General features: G+C 48.1%; 1 protein-coding gene across 1 annotated transcript in view; it reads right to left on the bottom strand.

Moving 5' to 3' along the window:
- SCTR (secretin receptor) overlaps nucleotides 1-15,743 on the bottom strand; it is a 333,777-nt gene extending 318,034 nt beyond the window's left edge. Inside the window, 1 exon segment of the mRNA XM_073646134.1 lies at nucleotides 15,629-15,743. Within this exon segment, the coding sequence (XP_073502235.1) occupies nucleotides 15,629-15,743 (115 nt within the window).
- Nucleotides 15,744-22,412: the final 6,669 nt, after the last annotated feature.

The following is a 22,412-nucleotide window of genomic DNA, read 5'->3' as shown; positions in this document are numbered from 1 at the left end:
CAGCCATACAGTAACCACACAACTGGAAGAAGGTACAACACACTGATGACCAAATAATCACTTCCAAATCTTCCTAAAATAGGCACAATAATTTAGTTTCAGCGTCCAACTTCAACTTACAATTTTACTTTCAACTTTTGTACAGTACTGTCTCTTTAAAAACCCAAACACTTCTCAGCACAGAAAACTTGCACACAGCTGCAGGTTCACCCCTACGCAGCACCACCAGCTCCTCCTTCAACACAGCACAGAGATAAGGATTATTCTCACACAGAAGTGGAAGAATGCAGCAGATATGGCAGTTTCTTAACAGAGTTATTACCTTCATTCAGCATAATACAAACTCCAAGAATTCCACATGAAACTCGTGTAGGGCTCAGCCCGGCATACTGCACCCAGGACCCCACTTATCTGCATCTTTCCCAGAATAACCAGTGACAATTCCTTCATTCATTCCTTAATGTAGAATCCCTTATTTCAATCACTTCGCCTCTTTCAACTCAAAGTGAGCTGAATGTCCCCACGCCTAATGGGACCTCTTACATCAATCAAGGACTTGTTTATTTGTCCCTTATACTCATTTACTCATCCAATTTCATTCAACAGTTGTTAGTAATATACACACGTGGTTAAATTGTTGGTGCCCCTCGTTTAATGAAAGAAAAGCCCACAATGGTCACAGAAATAACTTGAATCTGACAAAAGTAATAATAAATTAAAATTCTTTGAAAATGAACAAATGAAGGTCAGACATTGCTGCTCTGCTTCCACAGAATTAAAAAAAAAAATTAAACTCATGAAATCGGCCTGGACAGAAATGATGGGACCCCTGAAAATAATGTGACTAAAGGGACATGATAAATCAAGTTGTGTCCACTAATTATCATCACAGGTGTCTACAATCTTGTAATCAGTTAGTGGCCTGTATATAGGACTACAGATACTCACTGTGCTGTATATAGGACTACAGATACTCACTGTGCTGTATATAGGACTACAGATACTCACTGTGCTGTATATAGAGCTACAGATACTCACTGTGCTGTATATAGAGCTACAGATACTCACTGTGCTGTATATAGGGCTACAGATACTCACTGTGCTGTATATAGAGCTACAGATACTCACTGTGCTGTATATAGAGCTACAGATACTCACTGTGCTGTATATAGGGCTACAGATACTCACTGTGCTGTATATAGAGCTACAGATACTCACTGTGCCTGTATATAGAGCTACAGATACTCACTGTGCCTGTATATAGGGCTACAGATACTCACTGTGCCTGTATATAGGACTACAGATACTCACTGTGCCTGTATATAGGACTACAGATACTCACTGTGCTGTATATAGAGCTACAGATACTCACTGTGCCTGTATATAGAGCTACAGATACTCACTGTGCCTGTATATAGGGCTACAGATACTCACTGTGCCTGTATATAGAGCTACAGATACTCACTGTGCTGTATATAGAGCTACAGATACTTACTGTGCCTGTATATAGGAATACAGATACTCACTGTGCCTGTATATAGAGCTACAGATACTCACTGTGCCTGTATATAGAGCTACAGATACTCACTGTGCATGTATATAGGGCTACAGATACTCACTGTGCCTGTATATAGAGCTACAGATACTCACTGTGCTGTATATAGGGCTACAGATACTCACTGTGCTGTATATAGGGCTACAGATACTCACTGTGCTGTTTGGTGACATGGTGTGTACCACACTCAACATGGACCAGAGGAAGCAAAGGAAAGAGTTGTCTCAGGAGATTAGAAAGAAAATTATAGACAAGCATGTTAAAGGTAAAGGTTATAGGATCATCTCCAAGCAGCTTGATGTTCCTGTGTCTACAGTTGCACATATTATTCAGAAATTTAAGATCCATGGGACTGTAGCCAACGTCCCTGGACGTGGCCGCAGGAGGAAAATTGATGACCAATCAAAGAGACGGATAATATAAATGGTAACAAAAGAACCCAGGATAACTTCTGAAGAGATTAAAGGTGAACTTCAAGCTCAAGGAACATCAGTGTCAGATTGAACCATCCGTCGTTGTTTGATCCAAAGTGGACTTCATGGGAGACGACCAAGGAGAACACCATTGTTGGGAAAAAAATCATAAAAATGCCAGACTGGAATTTGCCAAACTACATGTTGACAAGCCACAAAGGTTCTGGGAGAATGTCCTATGGACAGATGAGACAAAAATGGAAGTTTTTGGCAAGGCACATCAGCTCTATGTTCACAGATGGAAAAATGAAGCATATCAAGAAAAGAACACTGTCCCTACTGTGAAACATGGCGGAGGCTCTGTTATGTTCTGGGGCTGCTTTGCTGAATCTGGCACAGGGTGTCTTGAATCTGTGCAGGGTACAATGAAATCTCAAGACTATTAAGGGATTCAAGAGAGAAATGTTCTGCCCAGTGTCAGAAAGCTTGGTCTCAGTGGCAGGTCATGGCTCTTGCAACAGGATAATGACACACAGCTAAAAACACCCAACAATGGCTAAGAGGAAAACATTGGACTATTCTGAAGTGGCTTCTATGAGCCCTGACCTCAATCCTATTGAGCATCTTTGGAAAGAGCTGAAACATGGCGTCTGGAAAAGGCAACCTTCAACCACGAGACAACTGGAGCAGTTTACTCATGAGGAGTCGGCCGAAATACCTGTCGAGAGGTGCAGAAGTCTCATTGACAGTTACAGGAATCGTCTGATTGCAGTGATTGCCTCAAAAGGTTCAACAAAATATTAATTAAGAAGAACCATCATTTCTGTCCAGGACGATTTCATGAGCATAATTTTTTTTAAATTCTGTGGAAGCAGAAAAGCAATGTCTGACTTTCATTTGTTCATTTTCAAAGATTTTTAATTCATTATTACTTTTGTCAGATTCAAGTTATTTCTGTGACCATTGTGGGTTTTTCTTTCATTAAACGAGGGGTACTGTAACATCCCTGGCGGCGTGCTTGCATAGTGCACCACATCCCACTATGCAAGACCGCAATCTTACCTGTCAGTCCAGCCTACAAACCTTGCTCCAGTTCATGCTGTGTGCATGTCCCTTGACTGACTGCTTAGGGCGGCGGCCCGGTTACTTCCTGATTCTTATACCTGCTGTGGGCGTACCCCTAATGCGTCTCCAGCCTATTGCTGTGAGTCACTGGATATTTAAACCCCCTCCACCCAGAAGGAGGGGCCTGAGCAACACCTTCACTCAGTTTGTCTTTGCAACTGTATTGTCAGGTCCTGTCCTGTTATCTCTGACTTCTAGTCTGTTTCCGCCAATCTGGGGGCTACATTCCCAGACCTGTTATCTCTGACTTCTAGTCTGTTTCCGCCACTCTGGGGGCTGTATTCCCAGGCTCGTTCTTGTATCTCTTGCAGTAGCAGTTCCTCTCTGAACTGTATCCTAGCCTGTTACCTGTTTGTCTCTATGTCCGTACCTTCCCTTTTCCTGCAGTATCTGAACCTGCACCTAACTCCAACTCGTTGTCTCTGTACTTCTGTTTGTGAGTTTTGTGTCCACTCGCTACTTCATAGGAAGTACCTTGTGTGTATCTGGTTCTGCTTGTCCCTTTTTCCTTCCTCCGTATCTTCCTGTATTTTCCAGTCTGTTCCATGTGAACAGAGCCCTGTCCTCTCTGCCTTGTCCACCGCACCTGCGGTTTCTCTCCGCTCTGTCTTGCCCACCGCTCCGGCGGTTTCTCTCTGCTCTGACTTGCCCACCGCTCCGGCGGTTTCCCTCTGCTCTGATCACTAATCACGCTCACGCCAGTCAGTCCGGGCGCGAGCGTAACAGTTTGCTCAGGCCATGGTTCCCGTTGAGCCCCATGGCCTTTCGCTCTCAGAGACATTTTGAATCCTTGTCTGGAGAATACGTGCACCAAAAAAATATATATATATATTTTTTTTTTGTCAAGCTATGGCCCAGGCGATTTATGCACCAGCCCAAATGGATCTATCAGCACTCGTTCCTGCGGATCCACCACGGTACTATGGGGATCCAAAACGAAGCCGTGCATTTGTGGAGCAATGCATGCTGCATTTCAAGTTCTATGCTCACTATTTTCCTATTGATCGGGTTAAAGTAGCATTCATGATGTCCTACCTAGAGGGTGATGCCTTAAAATGGAGGCCAGAACTCAGTCACAAAATCGGATTGCGGTCCTGCTGCGGTGGTTTGGGACCCCCTGACGGTCTTTGTCCAGCAAAGGTTGGAGAATCCCAAAGACATTAGGCCTGTAGGAGAGGCTGCACTTGACGTGTTTCCTCTCCACAGATGACCATGACTATCTCCGTGGCAAGTGAAGGCCTCGGACTAACCGGAAGTTTCTGACTTCTAGTCTGTTTCCGGCACTCTGGGGGCTGCATTCCCAGACCTGTTATCTCTGACTTCTAGTCTGTTTCCGCTACTCTTGGGCCTGTATTCCCAGGCCTGTTACCTGTGACTTCTAGTCTGTTTCCGCCACTCTGGGGGCTGTATACCCAGGCCTGTTACCTGTGACTTCTAGTCTGTTGCCGCCACTCTGGGTGCTGTATTCCCAGGCTCGTTCTTGTATCTCTTGCAGTAGCAGTTCCTCTCTGAACTGTATCCTAGCCTGTTACCTGTTTGTCTCTATGTCCGTACCTTTCCTTTTCCTGCAGTATCTGAACCTGCACCTAACTCCAACTCGTTGTCTCTGTACTTCTGTTTGTGAGTTTTGTGTCCACTCGCTACTTCATAGGAAGTACCTTGTGTGTATCTGGTTCTGTTTGTCCCTTTTTCCTTCCTCCGTATCTTCCTGTATTTTCCAGTCTGTTCCATGTGAACAAAGCCCTGTCCTCTCTGCCTTGTCCACCGCACCTGCGGTTTCGCTCCGCTCTGTCTTGCCCACCGCTCCGGCGGTTTCCCTCTGCTCTGACTTGCCCACCGCTCCGGCGGTTTCCCTCTGCTCAGACTTGCTCACCGCTCCGGCGGTTTCCCTCTGCTCTGACTTGCCCACCGCTCCGGCGGTTTTCCTCTGCTCAGACTTGCTCACCGCTCCGGCGGTTTCCCTCTGCTCTGACTTGCCCACCGCTCCTGCGGTTTCCCTCTGCTTTGACTTGCCCACCGCTCTGGCGGTTTCTCTCTGCTCTGCTTTGTTCACCTCTCCGGCGGTTCCGCTCTGCTCTGCCTTGTCCTCCGGCGGTTTCCCTTTACTCTGCTTGTCTACCGCATCTGTGGCTCTGTACCTGTCTCCCAGTCTGTACTGGATCCTATCCAGCCTGCGCTCCAACATGCTAGTACCTCCTGGTCTGCACTCCAGCCGTGCTTGCCAGTATCTCCCTGTCTGCATACCAGCCATGCTTGCCAGTGCCCACCTGTCTGCATACCAGGCGTGCTTGCCAGTGCCCACCTGTCTGCATACCAGCCGTGCTTGCCAGTGCCCACCTGTCTGCATACCAGCCGTACTTGCCAGTACCCACCTGTCAGCATACCTGCCGTACTTGCCAATACCCACCTGCCTGTATGCCAGTCTAACCTGCCTGTTCCTGCATTCCCCGGTGTGGGTCAACAACTGTGACCGGGGTCTGACCTGGAGTCGCACCTGGTCCCTCTGCTCGGTTCCTCCTTGGTCCACGGAGTCGACTAAGCCGCCGTGCGACCTTGGTCGGATCGGGTTGATACTTAGTTACGCCCCTCCAGGCACTCCTCGGTTCATGGTACAGTGGGATCACTAATCACGCTCACGCCAGTCAGTCCGGGTGCGAGCGTAACAGGTACCAAAAATTTTGACCACATGTGTGTATCTAAAATCACACTGAAGCACATAATACACAACAAATTATCTTATAACTCTATAAGTTCAATCGTACACAGAAAATCCAAACAATGGCAGAGGTTTGATAAGAATGGTCTTTTAGGACCACTAGGTACCCGTCTTGGACCACCAGAAAGCACTGAAGCTTTGTAACACAAAGGGTTACTCACCACGGAATTATTTTCAGTGATTTACGGGAGAGATCCGTGCAGTCGGGTCACAGAGGTCCAGTTAACCATCCCGGTTTTCGGCACCATGTAATATCGTGGTAGCCCTTCCAAGAAGAGCTAATTTGGATTGAGATAACAAATTATCTCTAAATCTGTCAGCCATTTTTGGTTCCATTTAGATAAATAAAATAAATACGATGAATCGGAGAAAGAAAATAACACACAGCCAGTGTCTGAGTGTATAATTCTTGTCTAAAATAATAAAGCAAAGTATAAATATTTACCATAACAATAGAAATCTCCTGCCCGCTGTGCTTCTATTCGAGGCTGTGTAATCTCACCGGCGGCGCTGATTTATGAACCGCAGCATGGCAATCTCTGTTGCGGAGTCGCTAGTCTCCCCAATAGAATGTATTAAAAGCAGCGAATATACGCTGGGTCCAAAGCGCTGCTATAGCCTGATTGTGGGAACGTAGCCCAAGTCACATCCTCCTCTTCCTCGTGCTTCGTAAAGGTTAATGTGGACAAAACTGAACTCATCATCTTTCCTCCATCACTCCTAACTCCCAAACCTGATCGATCACAATAAATAACACCGCGCTCCACACACTACCGGATGTCCGCTGCCTCACAGTAACCCTCGACTCTGCCCGACCTTCACACCCAACATCCAAGCTCTCGCCACCTCCAACTCAGAAACATTTCCAGAATTTGTCCTTTCCTCAACCCTCAATCTACTAAAATGTTAGTGCCCTCATCATCTCCCGCCAGGACTACTGCAACCTCCTGCTCTGTAGCCTCTCTGAAACACTTGCACCTCTTCAGTCCATCCTTAAAGGGAATCTGTCACCCCCTGGGACCTATCTGACCTCTAATATGGGCCGTACAGGTGATAGAAATGTGAATCTATACTTACCTGTATGTCCCATATTAGAGGTCTACTTGCTTTGTAATAGCTTTTTATTAAATTCATTTTGGCAAGCTTCCCTTCAGGGGGACACAAAGAAATCCCCGACCTATTAGCTTAGCTTTATTTCCATATCCCCAAACCCTCCCCTGCACAGGGCTATGTGACGTGCAGTTCTCGACTGGTTTGGTTTGTATTTTGCTGGTGCAGCGCTCTCCACGTAAACAGCATGTATTCAGTGTGGCCATTTTCCCTTGGCTGATCTGAGTGACTCATTTTGAGTCTGCCAGGGTTACCTGAGGTGGGGACACAATATTGTTCAAGTTGTCCTACCACCTCGCATGTGGAGTATTAGGTCAAGTAGATGTGTTCACATTCATGCTAATTTTTCCAGGATTATTGAACCTCTTTTAGGTGTTGTCTGCTGCACCAAATTTGAATGGTCTTCTCTTTTTTCACACACCGAGCTGGTGCAATATTGACCATCACAGATGCTTTATATAGTCTGTATAAATCTATTGATGTGTACAATCATGTATATACAACCAGGTCAAATCATGGAAGGTTTCTGAAGTAGAGGGTCCTATAGGGAGTGGATGGTTCCACTTCATTTTTAATTGTGTTTTAACGTTTCTTGCGGGTGTGTCCATTGTGTATATGTGTCTAGTTAATTTGAAATAAAATTTGTGTATTTTTTCATTCGGGTCATTTGTACTGTTTATTGGATGTACCTTGATTACTAATGGTGATCACTGCTTAGATACAGGTCTTCTTTTCTTCTCAAATATTGCATGGATTTATATAGTGTGACCGAGCTGTCAAGCACTTTCCAAGTGATGCTAAAATCGCTTGATAACCCGCATGTGGAAATGCATGTGAAGAACGCTTCACATCCGCATGTCCCTGGCAGGAAAAACGCATGTAAAAACCGCATGTGACACGCCCCCAGAGCCGTGGGGTACTCGGCAGCCGGGCCTATGGATGCTGGTGGGGGATATCACGGTGGCTGGCCCGGTCCGTGGCGCAGAGCGGTCAACAAAAAGGTGAATATTATTTATATGGGGTTTTAGGGATAGTGTTCGTGACGCCACCTGTGAACTGTGGCTATGTGGAGCCGCCGCTGCGGAGCAGTCCCCTGGAGCTGATGTTACGGCAGCAGGGGTGGTGTGGCCTTCCAGAGGTAGAGCAAACTCCAGGGCAGTGTAGATGCTGTTGGTTGCGCTGAGCGTTGTAGTGCAGGAGGGGGAAAGATGGCGCAGCTGAAATAATGGACGGAGGCAGTACGGTGCAGTCATCCAAGTCTTTACTCACACTTCTTATGACAGTTCCACTGGTGCACTGTACAGTTGTCGACCTCCCACGTCGCGCTGCGTTCACCAGGCAGGGGTTCAGCACTTCCTCAGGCAGATTAGGAGCACCTGACGGAACCCCGCTTTCTTGTGTTCCTCTCTAGACCGTCTTCACGCTGGGTCTTCTCCCTCCTGCCCTGCTCTTCCCCACTCACAGTCCCGCTCGGGTGCTCTGAAGTCCCTCCTGTCTTACTGGAGTTCCTGGACCTGCTTGACCCTCACGGAGATTAGAATGAGGCTTTGGCAACTGAACTATATAAGCCAGAAGCCTCCGGTTTTTCCAGCCGAGACTTGAAGTTACACGACTGGTCCAGGGGCTGGTCCCCTTCTTTTGGCCTACGATCCCTCTGTCTTCTGACAGATTCGGGGCGTACGGGGGCCGTCTTGCACTCGCCGTACCCCCTAGGATCCCTTTACTAGAACAGAGCCTACTCCTCTGCTCCCCTCCTGGGCCTCTAGGACTTGGCCCTACTTGTGGAGCATTGCTCCTAAAGAGACTCTGCTCCCTGACTGTCTACACTCTCTCCTCTAACTGACTCTCTTGCCACCCTAAAATGGCTTTCCTTTATATACCTACTGTCAAAGTGCTCCCCTAAACTGCTTCCTCCACCCACACCCACTACTGGTTCCCCCCACTTCAGCCAGGGACAGGGCTCAGCAGGAAACACATTGCATCTTGCCCTTCCAGCCGGCCTGGAGTAGTGTAGTGTTGGGGTTCCAGGCAGCACTCCCTCCTTACCTGTTAGAACTCTCCTGTTAGGTTTTTTTTAGTTTGCTGGTCACATGACCATTTTTGCCTATTTAATCCGGCTCCGCCCTCCTGGCCTTGCTGGACTTCATTGTATTTACTACTCTTGAGCTAGCTTGGTGCTCTGTTGCCGTTCTCTGTTAGTTTTGCTAGGTCTTCTGACCTCTATGCTTTTTGTTGTGTGTTTGTCTTTGACTGCTACTATTTCTGCTAGGAGGTGTCCAAACTTATCCCAGTCCCTAGTTCTTGTAGGGATCCCTCCCTCACATCTATAGGTCTTCGTACAGACTAGCCGAGGACTTTAGCGGGTCTGATCGCAGGATCAGGTTCCCCGTTACATCGTAGGGATCTAGTTTAGTTCTATTGTAGGGACAGATATCCTGTCTTTCCTTAGTCCCTGTAGCAGATCATAACAGTAAGTCCAGCCAGAAAATTTTCTCTAAGGAAAGACCTCCAGTTTCCATCATGGTCTCGGTTCAAGATTTGGCTCAACGCTTGCAGGGACTCTCTCTGGAGGTGGCCAAGCTCCAACAACACGTGAGTAGCTGTTCTGGAGCGCATTTTGTGGAACCAAAGGTACGTCTGCCTGATTTATTTTTTGGCGAACAACAAGATTTTTTTTCTTTTAAAAATGCTTGTTTATTGTATTTTCGTTTGAGACCCGGATACTCTGGTGATGAATCACAGCGCATAGGGATCATAATGTCACTTTTGCGCAAAGATCCTCAGGGATGGGCCTTCTCTCTCCAACCTAGTGATCCGTGCTTTAGTGGATAGTTTTTTTTTCTGCTTTGGGTTTGCTGTACGATGATCCTGATCGTGTCTCATCTGCTGAGTCTGAATTGAGACGTTTGAGGCAGGGATCAGGTAATGTGGAAAAATATTGTTCTCACTTCCGTCGGTGGTCTGCCCAGGTGGGGTGGAACGATTCAGCTTTGAAAAGCTTGTTTCTTGCAGGGCTAGGTGAAAGGGTTAAGGATTTACTGATTGCTTATCCCACACCTGGAAACTTGCAGGAGGCAATGTAATTAGCTATACGGGTGGACAGGAGACTGCGTGCAAGGGTTAATGAGAGCAAATCCTCTGCTATGTCAGCTCCGAGTCCTGAGAGGGTCTGTGCTGACAATGGAGAGCCGATGGAGATTGGAGCGATGGCACCCCGCTCTCAGGAAAAAGACTGCAGGCTTTCTGAAGGCTTGTGCTTCTATTGCGGAAATTCTGGTCATTTTATTAAGAACTGTGTGCTTCGTATGAAGAAAGAAAAAAAAATGGTCAGTTATGCCCGTATTGCCTGTTTAAATTCTAAGGGAGTATTCCTATCTGCCACTACTGCTGCTCAGGATGAATTAATTGAATTTTGGGTATTTGTGGATTGTGGTTCTACTCTGAATGTGATTGATGGGGGATTCTTGGAAAAACTTAGATTAGAACCTAAAACTTTGTCATTCCCTATTGCTGTGGTTTCTGTCGATGACTCTCCCTTGAAGAGTGTTACTCATAAGGTCTGTGAATTTCCCCTCACTATTAATGGCATTCATCAAGAGAATTTGGATTTGGTGGTATTGAATAATTTGCCTTCTCCAGTAATATTGGGATTGCCCTGGTTAAAATTTCACAATCCTGTACTGGATTGGTCTACCAGTGAAATTAAATCCTGGAGCCATAAATGTTATGACAAGTGTTGTAACGGGCGTATTGCAGCTTTGGATAGGGGAGAATTGCCTGTTCCTATTCAGGATTTTTGGAGAGTTTTTTCTGAGGAGGAGTCGCAGGTTTTGCCTCCCCATAGAGACTATGATTGTTCTATTGAATTTGTCCCTGGAGCGACTCTTCCTAAAAGTCGTTTATTTAACCTTACTATTCCTGAGAGGAAGGCTTTGGAGGAATACATACAGACAAGTTTGGCCGCCGGTCACATTAGGCCCTCTAAGTCTCCTGTGGCGGTTGGATTTTTTTTTGTAAAAAAAAAGGACGGCGGTTTACGTCCTTGTCTGGATTTTCGTGAGATTAACAAAATTACTGTACGCAATCCTTACCCACTGCCATTGATTCCTGATCTGTTTAACCAGTTATTGGGGGCCAAGTGGTTCTCTAAAATTGACCTTAAGGGGGCATACAATCTGTTGCGCATGAAGGAGGGTGATGAATGGAAGACTGCTTTTAACACTCCTGTGGGTCATTTTGAGAATCTGGTGATGCCTTTTGGTCTTACTAATGCTCCTGCATTTTTTCAGAATCTGATTAATGACATCCTTAGACCTTTGATTGGTAAAAATGTGGTTGTGTATTTGGATGACATTTTGATTTATTCGCCGGATCTGGAGTCTCATTGGCGGAGTGTACGTGAGGTATTAAAGTTATTAATGGACAATTCACTTTTTGCTAAGCTGGAGAAATGTGAGTTCGCTGTACAGAGAATTAGTTTTTTGGGTTACATTATCTCCAGCGAGGGTTTTGAGATGGATCCGGTTAAGGTTCAGGCTGTGCAGGAATGGCCTAGGCCTATTGGTTTGAAATCGATACAGAGGTTTTTGGGTTTCGCCAATTATTACAGAAAATTCATAAAAAATTTTTCTATTATTGTCAAACCTCTGACCGATCTCACCAGGAAAGGTGCTGATGCGGTTCAGTGGACTTCTGAGGCCATTGAAGCTTTTGTGTTTCTAAAGGAGAGGTTCACCTCTGCTCCCATCCTTATGCAGCCTGATGTGACTAAGCCGTTTTTGGTTGAGGTTGATGCTTCTTCGGTGGGGGTCGGTGCGGTGTTGTCTCAGGAAAACAAGGATGGATTACATCCCTGTGCCTTTTTTTCAAAAAAATTTTCTGAGACTGAACTTAATTACGATATTGTTAATCGGGAATTGCTGGCGATTAAACTCGCATTTGAACACTGGCGTCATCTCTTGGAAGGTGCTGAATTTCCCATTCAGGTTTTCACTGATCATAAAAATCTGATCTATCTTGATGCTGCCAAGCGCTTGAATGCCCGTCAGGCTAGGTGGGCACTTTTTTTCTCGCGGTTTAATTTTTCCGTTACTTACATCCCGGGTACCAAGAATGTTAAAGCGGATGCTTTGTCTCGCAGCTTTTCTTCCATGGTCGGTGTTGAGGAGGAAGAGGAGAGCATTTTACAAGAAGGTGTTGAGATTGCTGCTTTGGACTCCGTTTTGGAGGATGAGATTCTTAAAGCTCAGGAGAATGCCCCATCTAACACTCCCCATGGGAGGTTGTTTGTGCCTAGGACCTTTAGGAGAGATTTGTTTGTTGAGTGTCATGAGTCTCGGTTGGCAGGTCATCCAGGAATTTCTGAGACCAAGAGACTTGTGAGTCGCAGTTTTTGGTGGCCTGGATGGCAGAAGGAAGTCATTAAGTGGGTGCGTCAATGTACTGTGTGTGCTAGATCCAAGTCTTCGCATGCTCCTGCTGCGGGGTTGCTTTGCCCTCTGGAGGTTCCTAGTGCACCTTGGACACATCTGGCTATGGACTTTATTACTGACCTTCCCCCCTCTGAAGGTTTCACGGTCATCTGGGTGGTCGTGGACCGTTTTAGCAAGATGTGTCACTTGGTTCCCTTCATCAAACTGCCTTGCGCTAAGACACTCGCTAAGGCCTTTGTCAAGGAAATTGTCAGACTACATGGTGTTCCTACTGACATTGTTTCTGATAGGGGACCTCAGTTCGTGGCTCGTTTTTGGCGTGCCTTTTGTGACAGGTTGGGAGTTCATTTGTCGTTTTCATCCGGATATCATCCTGAGTCTAATGGCCAGACAGAAAGGAAGAACCAGGATGTTGAGCAGTTCTTGCGTTGTTTTGTGGCAGACAATCAAGAGGGGTGGTCTGAGTTTCTGCCACTTGCTGAATTTGCTCTTAACAACCATACATCCTCTTCTGCTGGGTGTTCGCCTTTTTTTTGTTGTTCTGGGAGACATCCGTCTTTTGGGTCATTCTCCAAATTGGTTTCGGCTGTGCCTGAGGAGGAGAGTTTTTCCGGTGATTTGGAGAGAGTTTGGACGGATGTGCGTGGTAATCTTCAGGAGGCTAACAAAAAATCTAAGACGTACTTTGATAGGAAACGGCAAGAGGTTTTGTTTGCTGTTGGTGACATGGTTTGGTTGTCCTCTAAGAATCTGCGATTGAGGATTCCTTCTAAAAAATTGGGTCCCAAGTTCGTAGGGCCCTTTAAGGTGCTTCAGATAGTTAACCAATCTGCTGTTAGGTTGGAGGTTCCTACGTCCTGGAAGATTAACCCGGTGTTTCATGTTTCTCTGTTGAAAAAAGCTGATGTGACGGATGGTGACGCCTCTGCCACTGTTCCTCCGGTGGTGGAGGACGGGGAATATGAAATTTCCCGCATCCTAAATTCTAGACGGTATAGAGGGAGTTTGCAGTATCTCGTCGCTTGGAAGGGTTTCGGACCTGAGGATAACTCATGGGTGAGGGCGGATGATGTTTCTGCTTCCAGACTTGTCAGAGCTTTTCACAGGAGGTTTCCTGGTAAGCCTGGGCCTAGGGGATCCGGAGGATCCTCTTAGAAGAGGGGGTACTGTTAGAACTCTCCTGTTAGTTTTTTTTTAGTTTGCTGGTCACATGACCATTTTTGCCTATTTAATCCGGCTCCGCCCTCCTGGCCTTGCTGGACTTCATTGTATTTACTACTCTTGAGCTAGCTTGGTGCTCTGTTGCCGTTCTCTGTTAGTTTTGCTAGGTCTTCTGACCTCTATGCTTTTTGTTGTGTGTTTGTCTTTGACTGCTACTATTTCTGCTAGGAGGTGTCCAAACTTATCCCAGTCCCTAGTTCTTGTAGGGATCCCTCCCTCACATCTATAGGTCTTCGTACAGACTAGCCGAGGACTTTAGCGGGTCTGATCGCAGGATCAGGTTCCCCGTTACATCGTAGGGATCTAGTTTAGTTCTATTGTAGTGACAGATCTCCTGTCTTTCCTTAGTCCCTGTAGCAGATCATAACATTACCTGAGAGAAGGGAGACACCACACCTCTGGGTGAGGTGCAGTACCTCTGTGGCGACTGAACCCTCAGGGGCGCCACACTCCCCCCTGGTAAAACACAGCACGTCCGCGGGCTGGAACTGAGCAAAACAGGGTATATTACAGACATGCAAACTTTTAGATGCATCACATATAAGATTATAAAACATAACATTTCTTCCCTTTTTGGGAGGCATTTTTTCTTGAACGTTACAGGTTATTGTTACACTATAAAAACATTTTTAATAACATTCTGTAACTGGATGTCCTTTTTACTTTTTAAACAGGTGCAAAAGTAGCAGCATGAGGGACCCGTCCGCAAACCCTCAACGTAGGCCCTGGGCGTGGCTGCAGGGCATAGGTGATTCTGGTGCTGGACCACATCTTCCACCACGGCAAACGGGTTTTTCTTCTGAGGTCCTGTGTTGCTAATATAAAACCAATAGGAAGCACTTTAAGAAGCGCAAAACTATATACAAAAACAGTTTTTGGCTGTTCACAGTCCCCAGCCTGAAGTCTGTGTACCCTGACGGGTAATTATGCAAACACTATTAGAAAAACATTATTTCAACTTTAAATTTCTGTACCCTTACGGGTGACTATATACACTTTAGTCCCACCTACTGTACTAGTAGTGGGGTCCCCGCCTGGGGTACTTCTGGTTCTAGCTGGACCCAGCCAGGTCATCAGCTATATCCTGCGGGGGTGTGCCCTCGATCACGCGGTACACTTGTAGGGTGTACCACCCGCATTCCCCGTGGTACCGAGTATAAGTGACACGGTCACTGGGGTACAGATTCCGGTCGGCATGGTCCTGTTCCAGCTCAGGCTCCACATCCCGCCGGTTCACAAAAATGTCCCTTGCGAAGTCGGGATCTCGACTGAAGCCCCACCCAGCCTTCAGGTCAAACTTCACCACGAGTCCTTCTTCACGGGGGCTGGGGTGGGAAGACTCTGCCTGATGGGCTTGAGCCTTTGCGGCCTTGTTCCGGGCCTCCAGTAGCTCACAACGTGCCCGCCGAGCGCGCCGCTCCTTCTCCAGCTGCTGGAGCTCCCGCCTGCAGAACTCCTTCCTCTGCAGGGCTTCGGCCTGGGTCTCCTGCGGGAACCCCATCAGGTCCCCCCCCCCGGTTGTCCCAACTAAATTCTTCTCTGCTGGGGCAGGCAACCAGGGGCGCTGGTGTCGGGAGTAGCGGGCATGGCTGCTGGTCCTCGAACCGGGCAGACCAATCAAAGGCCGACGCGCCGTACACCCACTCGGGTGCCGGAGGTGGAGGCTCTGGAAGGGAACCGAGCAGGAGGTTCCTGGCTTCAGCGCCCAGGAGTGGAGGTTCCCGAAGGGCACCAAGTAGAAGGTCCTCAGGATCAGCGCCCGGGGGTGGAGGTTCCGGGCTGAGCAGCTGCTCCAGGGAGGGCATGGCGGGGTACGGGGAGTGCTGGTGTAGGAGGCCCAGGAGCAGGTCGGCGCTTGCAGCGCCCGGGACAGGGGATTTCTTCCTACCTGCTCCTGTGCTGCACACAGCCTCCTGGTATTCAGCGGGCTCCGCCGGGGCTGGGGTGCCGCTGCTGGCATCCTGTGCTGCCAATTTCTCCAACAACTCGCTCCTCCACTTGGTGACCGCTGCTTGCTGGGCCCATTCTACTTGCTGGCTCAGCTCCAGAATCTCACTCTGGAGGAATTCCGCATCCTCCGGGGACAATTTACTGGCTTCCCCCTCCAGGGTGAGGGGGATTGCTTGTTGCCGCAGGCCAGAGGCGGAGGCTGGATACTTGCTTCCATCCATGCTGGCTGCCAGGTGCGGTCTGTCTAGACTTGGTAAGACCACACCCTGTCTCCATTCCTTCTCTCTTCCTCCCCTCCCCTTTCGGGGGCAGTCCCATGGCAGTCTGCTGTCGGTCACTCCCTGTGATGGCCTCCCTGCTTTGACAGACACATCTATGCGGACAGTCACTGTTGCAAGGGGCAGGGTTGGCTTTTGGCGCCATTCTGGGACTTGGCCCACAATGGGAGGTTCCATATTGTTGTCTCTGATCACGCACATAATGGCGCCCGTTCTTCTGGGGCAGGCGCCACATTCAATGTAGAAAAACAGTTCCTTAGGCACACAATACGTGCTGTTAACGGGATGGCCACGTATCCTGTTCGTGACGCCAGAAGCTGACACGCCCCGAGAGCCGTGGGGTACTCGGTAGCCGGGCCTATGGATGCTGGTGGGGTATATCACGGTGGCTGGCCCGGTCCGTGGCCCAGGGCGGTCAAGAAAAAGGGGAATATTATTTATATGGGGTTTTTGGGATAGTGTTTGTGACGCCACCTGTGGAATGCGGCCAAAGGGAGCCGCCGCTGCGGTGCAGTCCTCTGGAGCTGGTGTTATGGCAGCAGGGACAGGTAGAGCAAGCTCCTGGGCAGTGTAGATGCTGTTGGTTGCGCTGGGCGTTGTAGTGCAGGAGGGGAAAGATGGCGCAGCTGAAATAATGGACGGAGGCAGTACGGTGCAGTCATCCGAGTCTTTACTCACAGTTCTTATGAAAGTTCCACTGGTGCACTGTACAGGTGTCAGCCTCCCACGTCGCGCTGCGTTCACCAGGCAGGGGCTCAGTTCTTCCTCAGGCAGGTTAGGAGCACCGGGCAGAACCCCGCTTTCTTGTGTTCCTCTCTAGACCGTCTTCACGCTGGGTCTTTCTCCCTCCTGCTCTGCGCTGCCCACTCTCAATCCCGCTCGGGTGCTCTGAAGTCCCTCCTGTCTTACTGGAGTTCCTGGACCTGCTTGACCCTCACGGAGACCAGAATGAGGCTTTGGCAACTGAACTATGAAAGCCAGAAACCTCTGGTTTTTCCAGCCGAGACTTGAAGTTACACGACTGGTCCAGGGGCCGGTCCCCTTCTTGCGGGCTACGATCCCTCTGTCTTCTGACAGATTCGGGGCGTACGGGTGCTGTCCTGCACTCGCCGTACCCCCTAGGATCCCTTTACTAGAACGGAGCCTACTCCTCTGCTCCCCTCCTGCGCCTCTAGGACTGGGCCCTACTTGTGGAGCAGAGCTCCTAAGAGACTCTGCTCCCAGACTGTCTACACTCTCTCCTCTTACTGACTCTCCTGCCACCCTAAAATGGCTTCCCTTTATATACCTACTGTCAAAGTGCTCCCCTAAACTGCTTCCTCCACCCACACCCACTACTAGTTCCCCCTACCTTTGGGTTCTCCCCACTCCAGCCAGGAACAGGGCTCAGCAGGAAACACAGTGCATCTTGCCCCTCCAGCCGGCCTGGAGCAGTGTAGTGATGGATGCAGGTGTTGGGGTCCCGGGCAGCACTCCCTCTTTACCTGAGAGAAGGAGACACCACACCTCTGGGTGAGGTGCAGTACCTCTGTGGCGACTGAACCCTCAGGGGCGCCACACATGCGTTTTTCCTGCCAGGGAGAAGCGGAAAAAATATGCAGCATTTCTGCATCGTGGGCACTTAGCCTCACAGGGCCCTGTGCAGGGGAGGGGGGAAAATATGGAAAGGAAGCTAATAGGCGGGGATTTCTTCACGTCTCCCGGACGGGAAGCATGCCAATACTAATTTAATAAAAACTATTACAAAGCAGACCTGTAATATGGGCCATACAGGTAGGTATAGATTCACATTTCAATCACCTGTATGTCCATAGTAGAGGTCAGATATCTCCCAGGGGGGACAGATTCCCATCAGACCTCTACTATGGCCATACAGGTAGGTATAGAGTTACATTTCTATCACCTGTATGTCCATAGTAGAGGTCTGATATCTCCCAGGAGGGACAGACTCCCATCAGACCTCTACTATGGCCATACAGGTAGGTATAGAGTTACATTTCTATCACCTGTATGTCCATAGTAGAGGTCAGATATCCCCCAGGGGGGACAGATTCCCATCAGACCTCTACTATGGCCATACAGGTAGGTATAGAGTTACATTTCTATCACCTGTATGTCCATAGTAGAGGTCAGATATCTCCCAGGGGGGACAGACCCCCATCAGACCTCTACTATGGCCATACAGGTAGGTATAGAGTTACATTTCTATCACCTGTATGTCCATAGTAGAGGTCAGATATCTCCCAGGGGGGACAGACTCCCATCAGACCTCTACTATGGGCCATACAGGTAGGTATAGAGTTACATTTCTATCACCTGTATGTCCATAGTAGAGGTCAGATATCCCCCAGGGGGGACAGATTCCCATCAGACCTCTACTATGGCCATACAGGTAGATATAGAGTTACATTTCTATCACCTGTACGTCCATAGTAGAGGTCAGATATCTCCCAGGGGGGACAGACTCCCATCAGACCTCTACTATGGGCCATACAGGTAGGTATAGAGTTACATTTCTATCACCTGTACGTCCATAGTAGAGGTCAGATATCTCCCAGGGGGGACAGACTCCCATCAGACCTCTACTATGGGCCATACAGGTAGGTATAGAGTTACATTTCTATCACCTGTATGTCCATAGTAGAGGTCAGATATCTCCCAGGGGGGACAGATTCTCATCAGACCTCTACTATGGCCATACAGGTAGGTATAGAGTTACATTTCTATCACCTGTATGCCCATAGTAGAGGTCAGATATCCCCCAGGGGGGACAGACTCCCATCAGACCTCTACTATGGCCATACAGGTAGGTAGAGAGTTACATTTCTATCACCTGTATACCCATAGTAGAGGTCAGATATCTCCCAGGGGGGACAGATTCCCATCAGACCTCTACTATGGGCCATACAGGTAGGTATAGAGTTACATTTCTATCACCTGTATGTCCATAGTAGAGGTCAGATATCTCCCAGGGGGGACAGATTCCCATCAGACCTCTACTATGGCCATACAGGTAGGTATAGAGTTACATTTCTATCACCTGTATACCCATAGTAGAGGTCAGATATCTCCCAGGGGGGACAGATTCCCATCAGACCTCTACTATGGGCCATACAGGTAGGTATAGAGTTACATTTCTATCACCTGTATGTCCATAGTAGAGGTCAGATATCTCCCAGGGGGGACAGATTCTCATCAGACCTCTACTATGGCCATACAGGTAGGTATAGAGTTACATTTCTATCACCTGTATGCCCATAGTAGAGGTCAGATATCTCCCAGGGGGGACAGACCCCCATCAGACCTCTACTATGGCCATACAGGTAGGTATAGAGTTACATTTCTATCACCTGTATGCCCATAGTAGAGGTCAGATATCTCCCAGGGGGGACAGACCCCCATCAGACCTCTACTATGGCCATACAGGTAGGTATAGAGTTACATTTCTATCACCTGTATGCCCATAGTAGAGGTCAGATATCTCCCAGGGGGGACAGATTCCCATCAGACCTCTACTATGGGCCATACAGGTAGGTATAGAGTTACATTTCTATCACCTGTATGCCCATAGTAGAGGTCAGATATCTCCCAGGGGGGACAGACCCCCATCAGACCTCTACTATGGCCATACAGGTAGGTAGAGAGTTACATTTCTATCACCTGTATGCCCATAGTAGAGGTCAGATATCTCCCAGGGGGGACAGATTCCCATCAGACCTCTACTATGGCCATACAGGTAGGTATAGAGTTACATTTCTATCACCTGTATGCCCATAGTAGAGGTCAGATATCTCCCAGGGGGGACAGACCCCCATCAGACCTCTACTATGGCCATACAGGTAGGTATAGAGTTACATTTCTATCACCTGTATGCCCATAGTAGAGGTCAGATATCTCTCAGGGGGGACAGACTCCCATCAGACCTCTACTATGGCCATACAGGTAGGTATAGAGTTACATTTCTATCACCTGTATGGCCATAGTAGAGGTCAGATATCCCCCAGGGGGGACAGATTCCCATCAGACCTCTACTATGGCCATACAGGTAGGTAGAGAGTTACATTTCTATCACCTGTATGCCCATAGTAGAGGTCAGATATCTCCCAGGGGGGACAGATTCCCATCAGACCTCTACTATGGGCCATACAGGTAGGTATAGAGTTACATTTCTATCACCTGTATGTCCATAGTAGAGGTCAGATATCTCCCAGGGGGGACAGATTCTCATCAGACCTCTACTATGGGCCATAAAGGTAGGTATAGAGTTACATTCCTATCACCTGTATGGCCCATAGTAGAGGTCAGATATCCCCCAGGGGGGACAGACTCCCATCAGACCTCTACTATGGCCATACAGGTAGGTATAGAGTTACATTTCTATCACCTGTATGCCCATAGTAGAGGTCAGATATCCCCCAGGGGGGACAGATTCCCATCAGACCTCTACTATGGCCATACAGGTAGGTAGAGAGTTACATTTCTATCACCTGTATGCCCATAGTAGAGGTCAGATATCCCCCAGGGGGGACAGATTCCCATCAGACCTCTACTATGGCCATACAGGTAGGTATAGAGTTACATTTCTATCACCTGTATGGCCCATAGTAGAGGTCAGATATCCCCCAGGGGGGACAGACTCCCATCAGACCTCTACTATGGCCATACAGGTAGGTATAGAGTTACATTTCTATCACCTGTATGCCCATAGTAGAGGTCAGATATCCCCCAGGGGGGACAGATTCCCATCAGACCTCTACTATGGCCATACAGGTAGGTAGAGAGTTACATTTCTATCACCTGTATGCCCATAGTAGAGGTCAGATATCTCCCAGGGGGGACAGACCCCCATCAGACCTCTACTATGGCCATACAGGTAGGTATAGAGTTACATTTCTATCACCTGTATGTCCATAGTAGAGGTCAGATATCTCCCAGGGGGGACAGACTCCCATCAGACCTCTACTATGGCCATACAGGTAGGTATAGAGTTACATTTCTATCACCTGTATGTCCATAGTAGAGGTCAGATATCTCCCAGGGGGGACAGATTCCCATCAGACCTCTACTATGGCCATACAGGTAGGTATAGAGTTACATTTCTATCACCTGTATGCCCATAGTAGAGGTCAGATATCTCCCAGGGGGGACAGATTCCCATCAGACCTCTACTATGGCCATACAGGTAGGTATAGAGTTACATTTCTATCACCTGTATGTCCATAGTAGAGGTCAGATATCTCCTAGGGGGGACAGACTCCCATCAGACCTCTACTATGGCCATACAGGTAGGTATAGAGTTACATTTCTATCACCTGTATGTCCATAGTAGAGGTCAGATATCCCCCAGGGGGGACAGACTCCCATCAGACCTCTACTATGGCCATACAGGTAGGTATAGAGTTACATTTCTATCACCTGTATGTCCATAGTAGAGGTCAGATATCTCCCAGGGGGGACAGACTCCCATCAGACCTCTACTATGGCCATACAGGTAGGTATAGAGTTACATTTCTATCACCTGTATGTCCATAGTAGAGGTCAGATATCTCCCAGGGGGGACAGATTCCCATCAGACCTCTACTATGGCCATACAGGTAGGTATAGAGTTACATTTCTATCACCTGTATGTCCATAGTAGAGGTCAGATATCTCCCAGGGGGGACAGACTCCCATCAGACCTCTACTATGGCCATACAGGTAGGTATAGAGTTACATTTCTATCACCTGTATGGCCATAGTAGAGGTCAGATATCCCCCAGGGGGACAGATTCCCATCAGACCTCTACTATGGCCATACAGGTAGGTAGAGAGTTACATTTCTATCACCTGTATGCCCATAGTAGAGGTCAGATATCTCCCAGGGGGGACAGACCCCCATCAGACCTCTACTATGGCCATACAGGTAGGTATAGAGTTACATTTCTATCACCTGTATGTCCATAGTAGAGGTCAGATATCTCCCAGGGGGGACAGACTCCCATCAGACCTCTACTATGGCCATACAGGTAGGTATAGAGTTACATTTCTATCACCTGTATGCCCATAGTAGAGGTGAGATATCTCCCAGGGGGGACAGATTCCCATCAGACCTCTACTATGGCCATACAGGTAGGTATAGAGTTACATTTCTATCACCTGTATGTCCATAGTAGAGGTCAGATATCTCCTAGGGGGGACAGACTCCCATCAGACCTCTACTATGGCCATACAGGTAGGTATAGAGTTACATTTCTATCACCTGTATGCCCATAGTAGAGGTCAGATATCTCCCAGGGGGGACAGATTCCCATCAGACCTCTACTATGGCCATACAGGTAGGTATAGAGTTACATTTCTATCACCTGTATGCCCATAGTAGAGGTCAGATATCTCCCAGGGGGGACAGATTCCCATCAGACCTCTACTATGGCCATACAGGTAGGTATAGAGTTACATTTCTATCACCTGTATGTCCATAGTAGAGGTCAGATATCCCCCAGGGGGGACAGACTCCCATCAGACCTCTACTATGAGCCATACAGGTAGGTAGAGAGTTACATTTCTATCACCTGTATGTCCATAGTAGAGGTCAGATATCTCCCAGGAGGGACAGATTCCCATCAGACCTCTACT

The sequence above is a fragment of the Phyllobates terribilis genome, unplaced genomic scaffold (genome assembly GCF_046119375.1).
Source record: "Phyllobates terribilis strain yellow unplaced genomic scaffold, ASM4611937v1 Scaffold_9__5_contigs__length_417890890, whole genome shotgun sequence".
Lineage (NCBI taxonomy): Eukaryota > Metazoa > Chordata > Amphibia > Anura > Dendrobatidae > Phyllobates > Phyllobates terribilis.
Note: the sequence above shows the minus strand (reverse complement) of the source record. Positions and strands in the feature narration are given on the sequence as shown.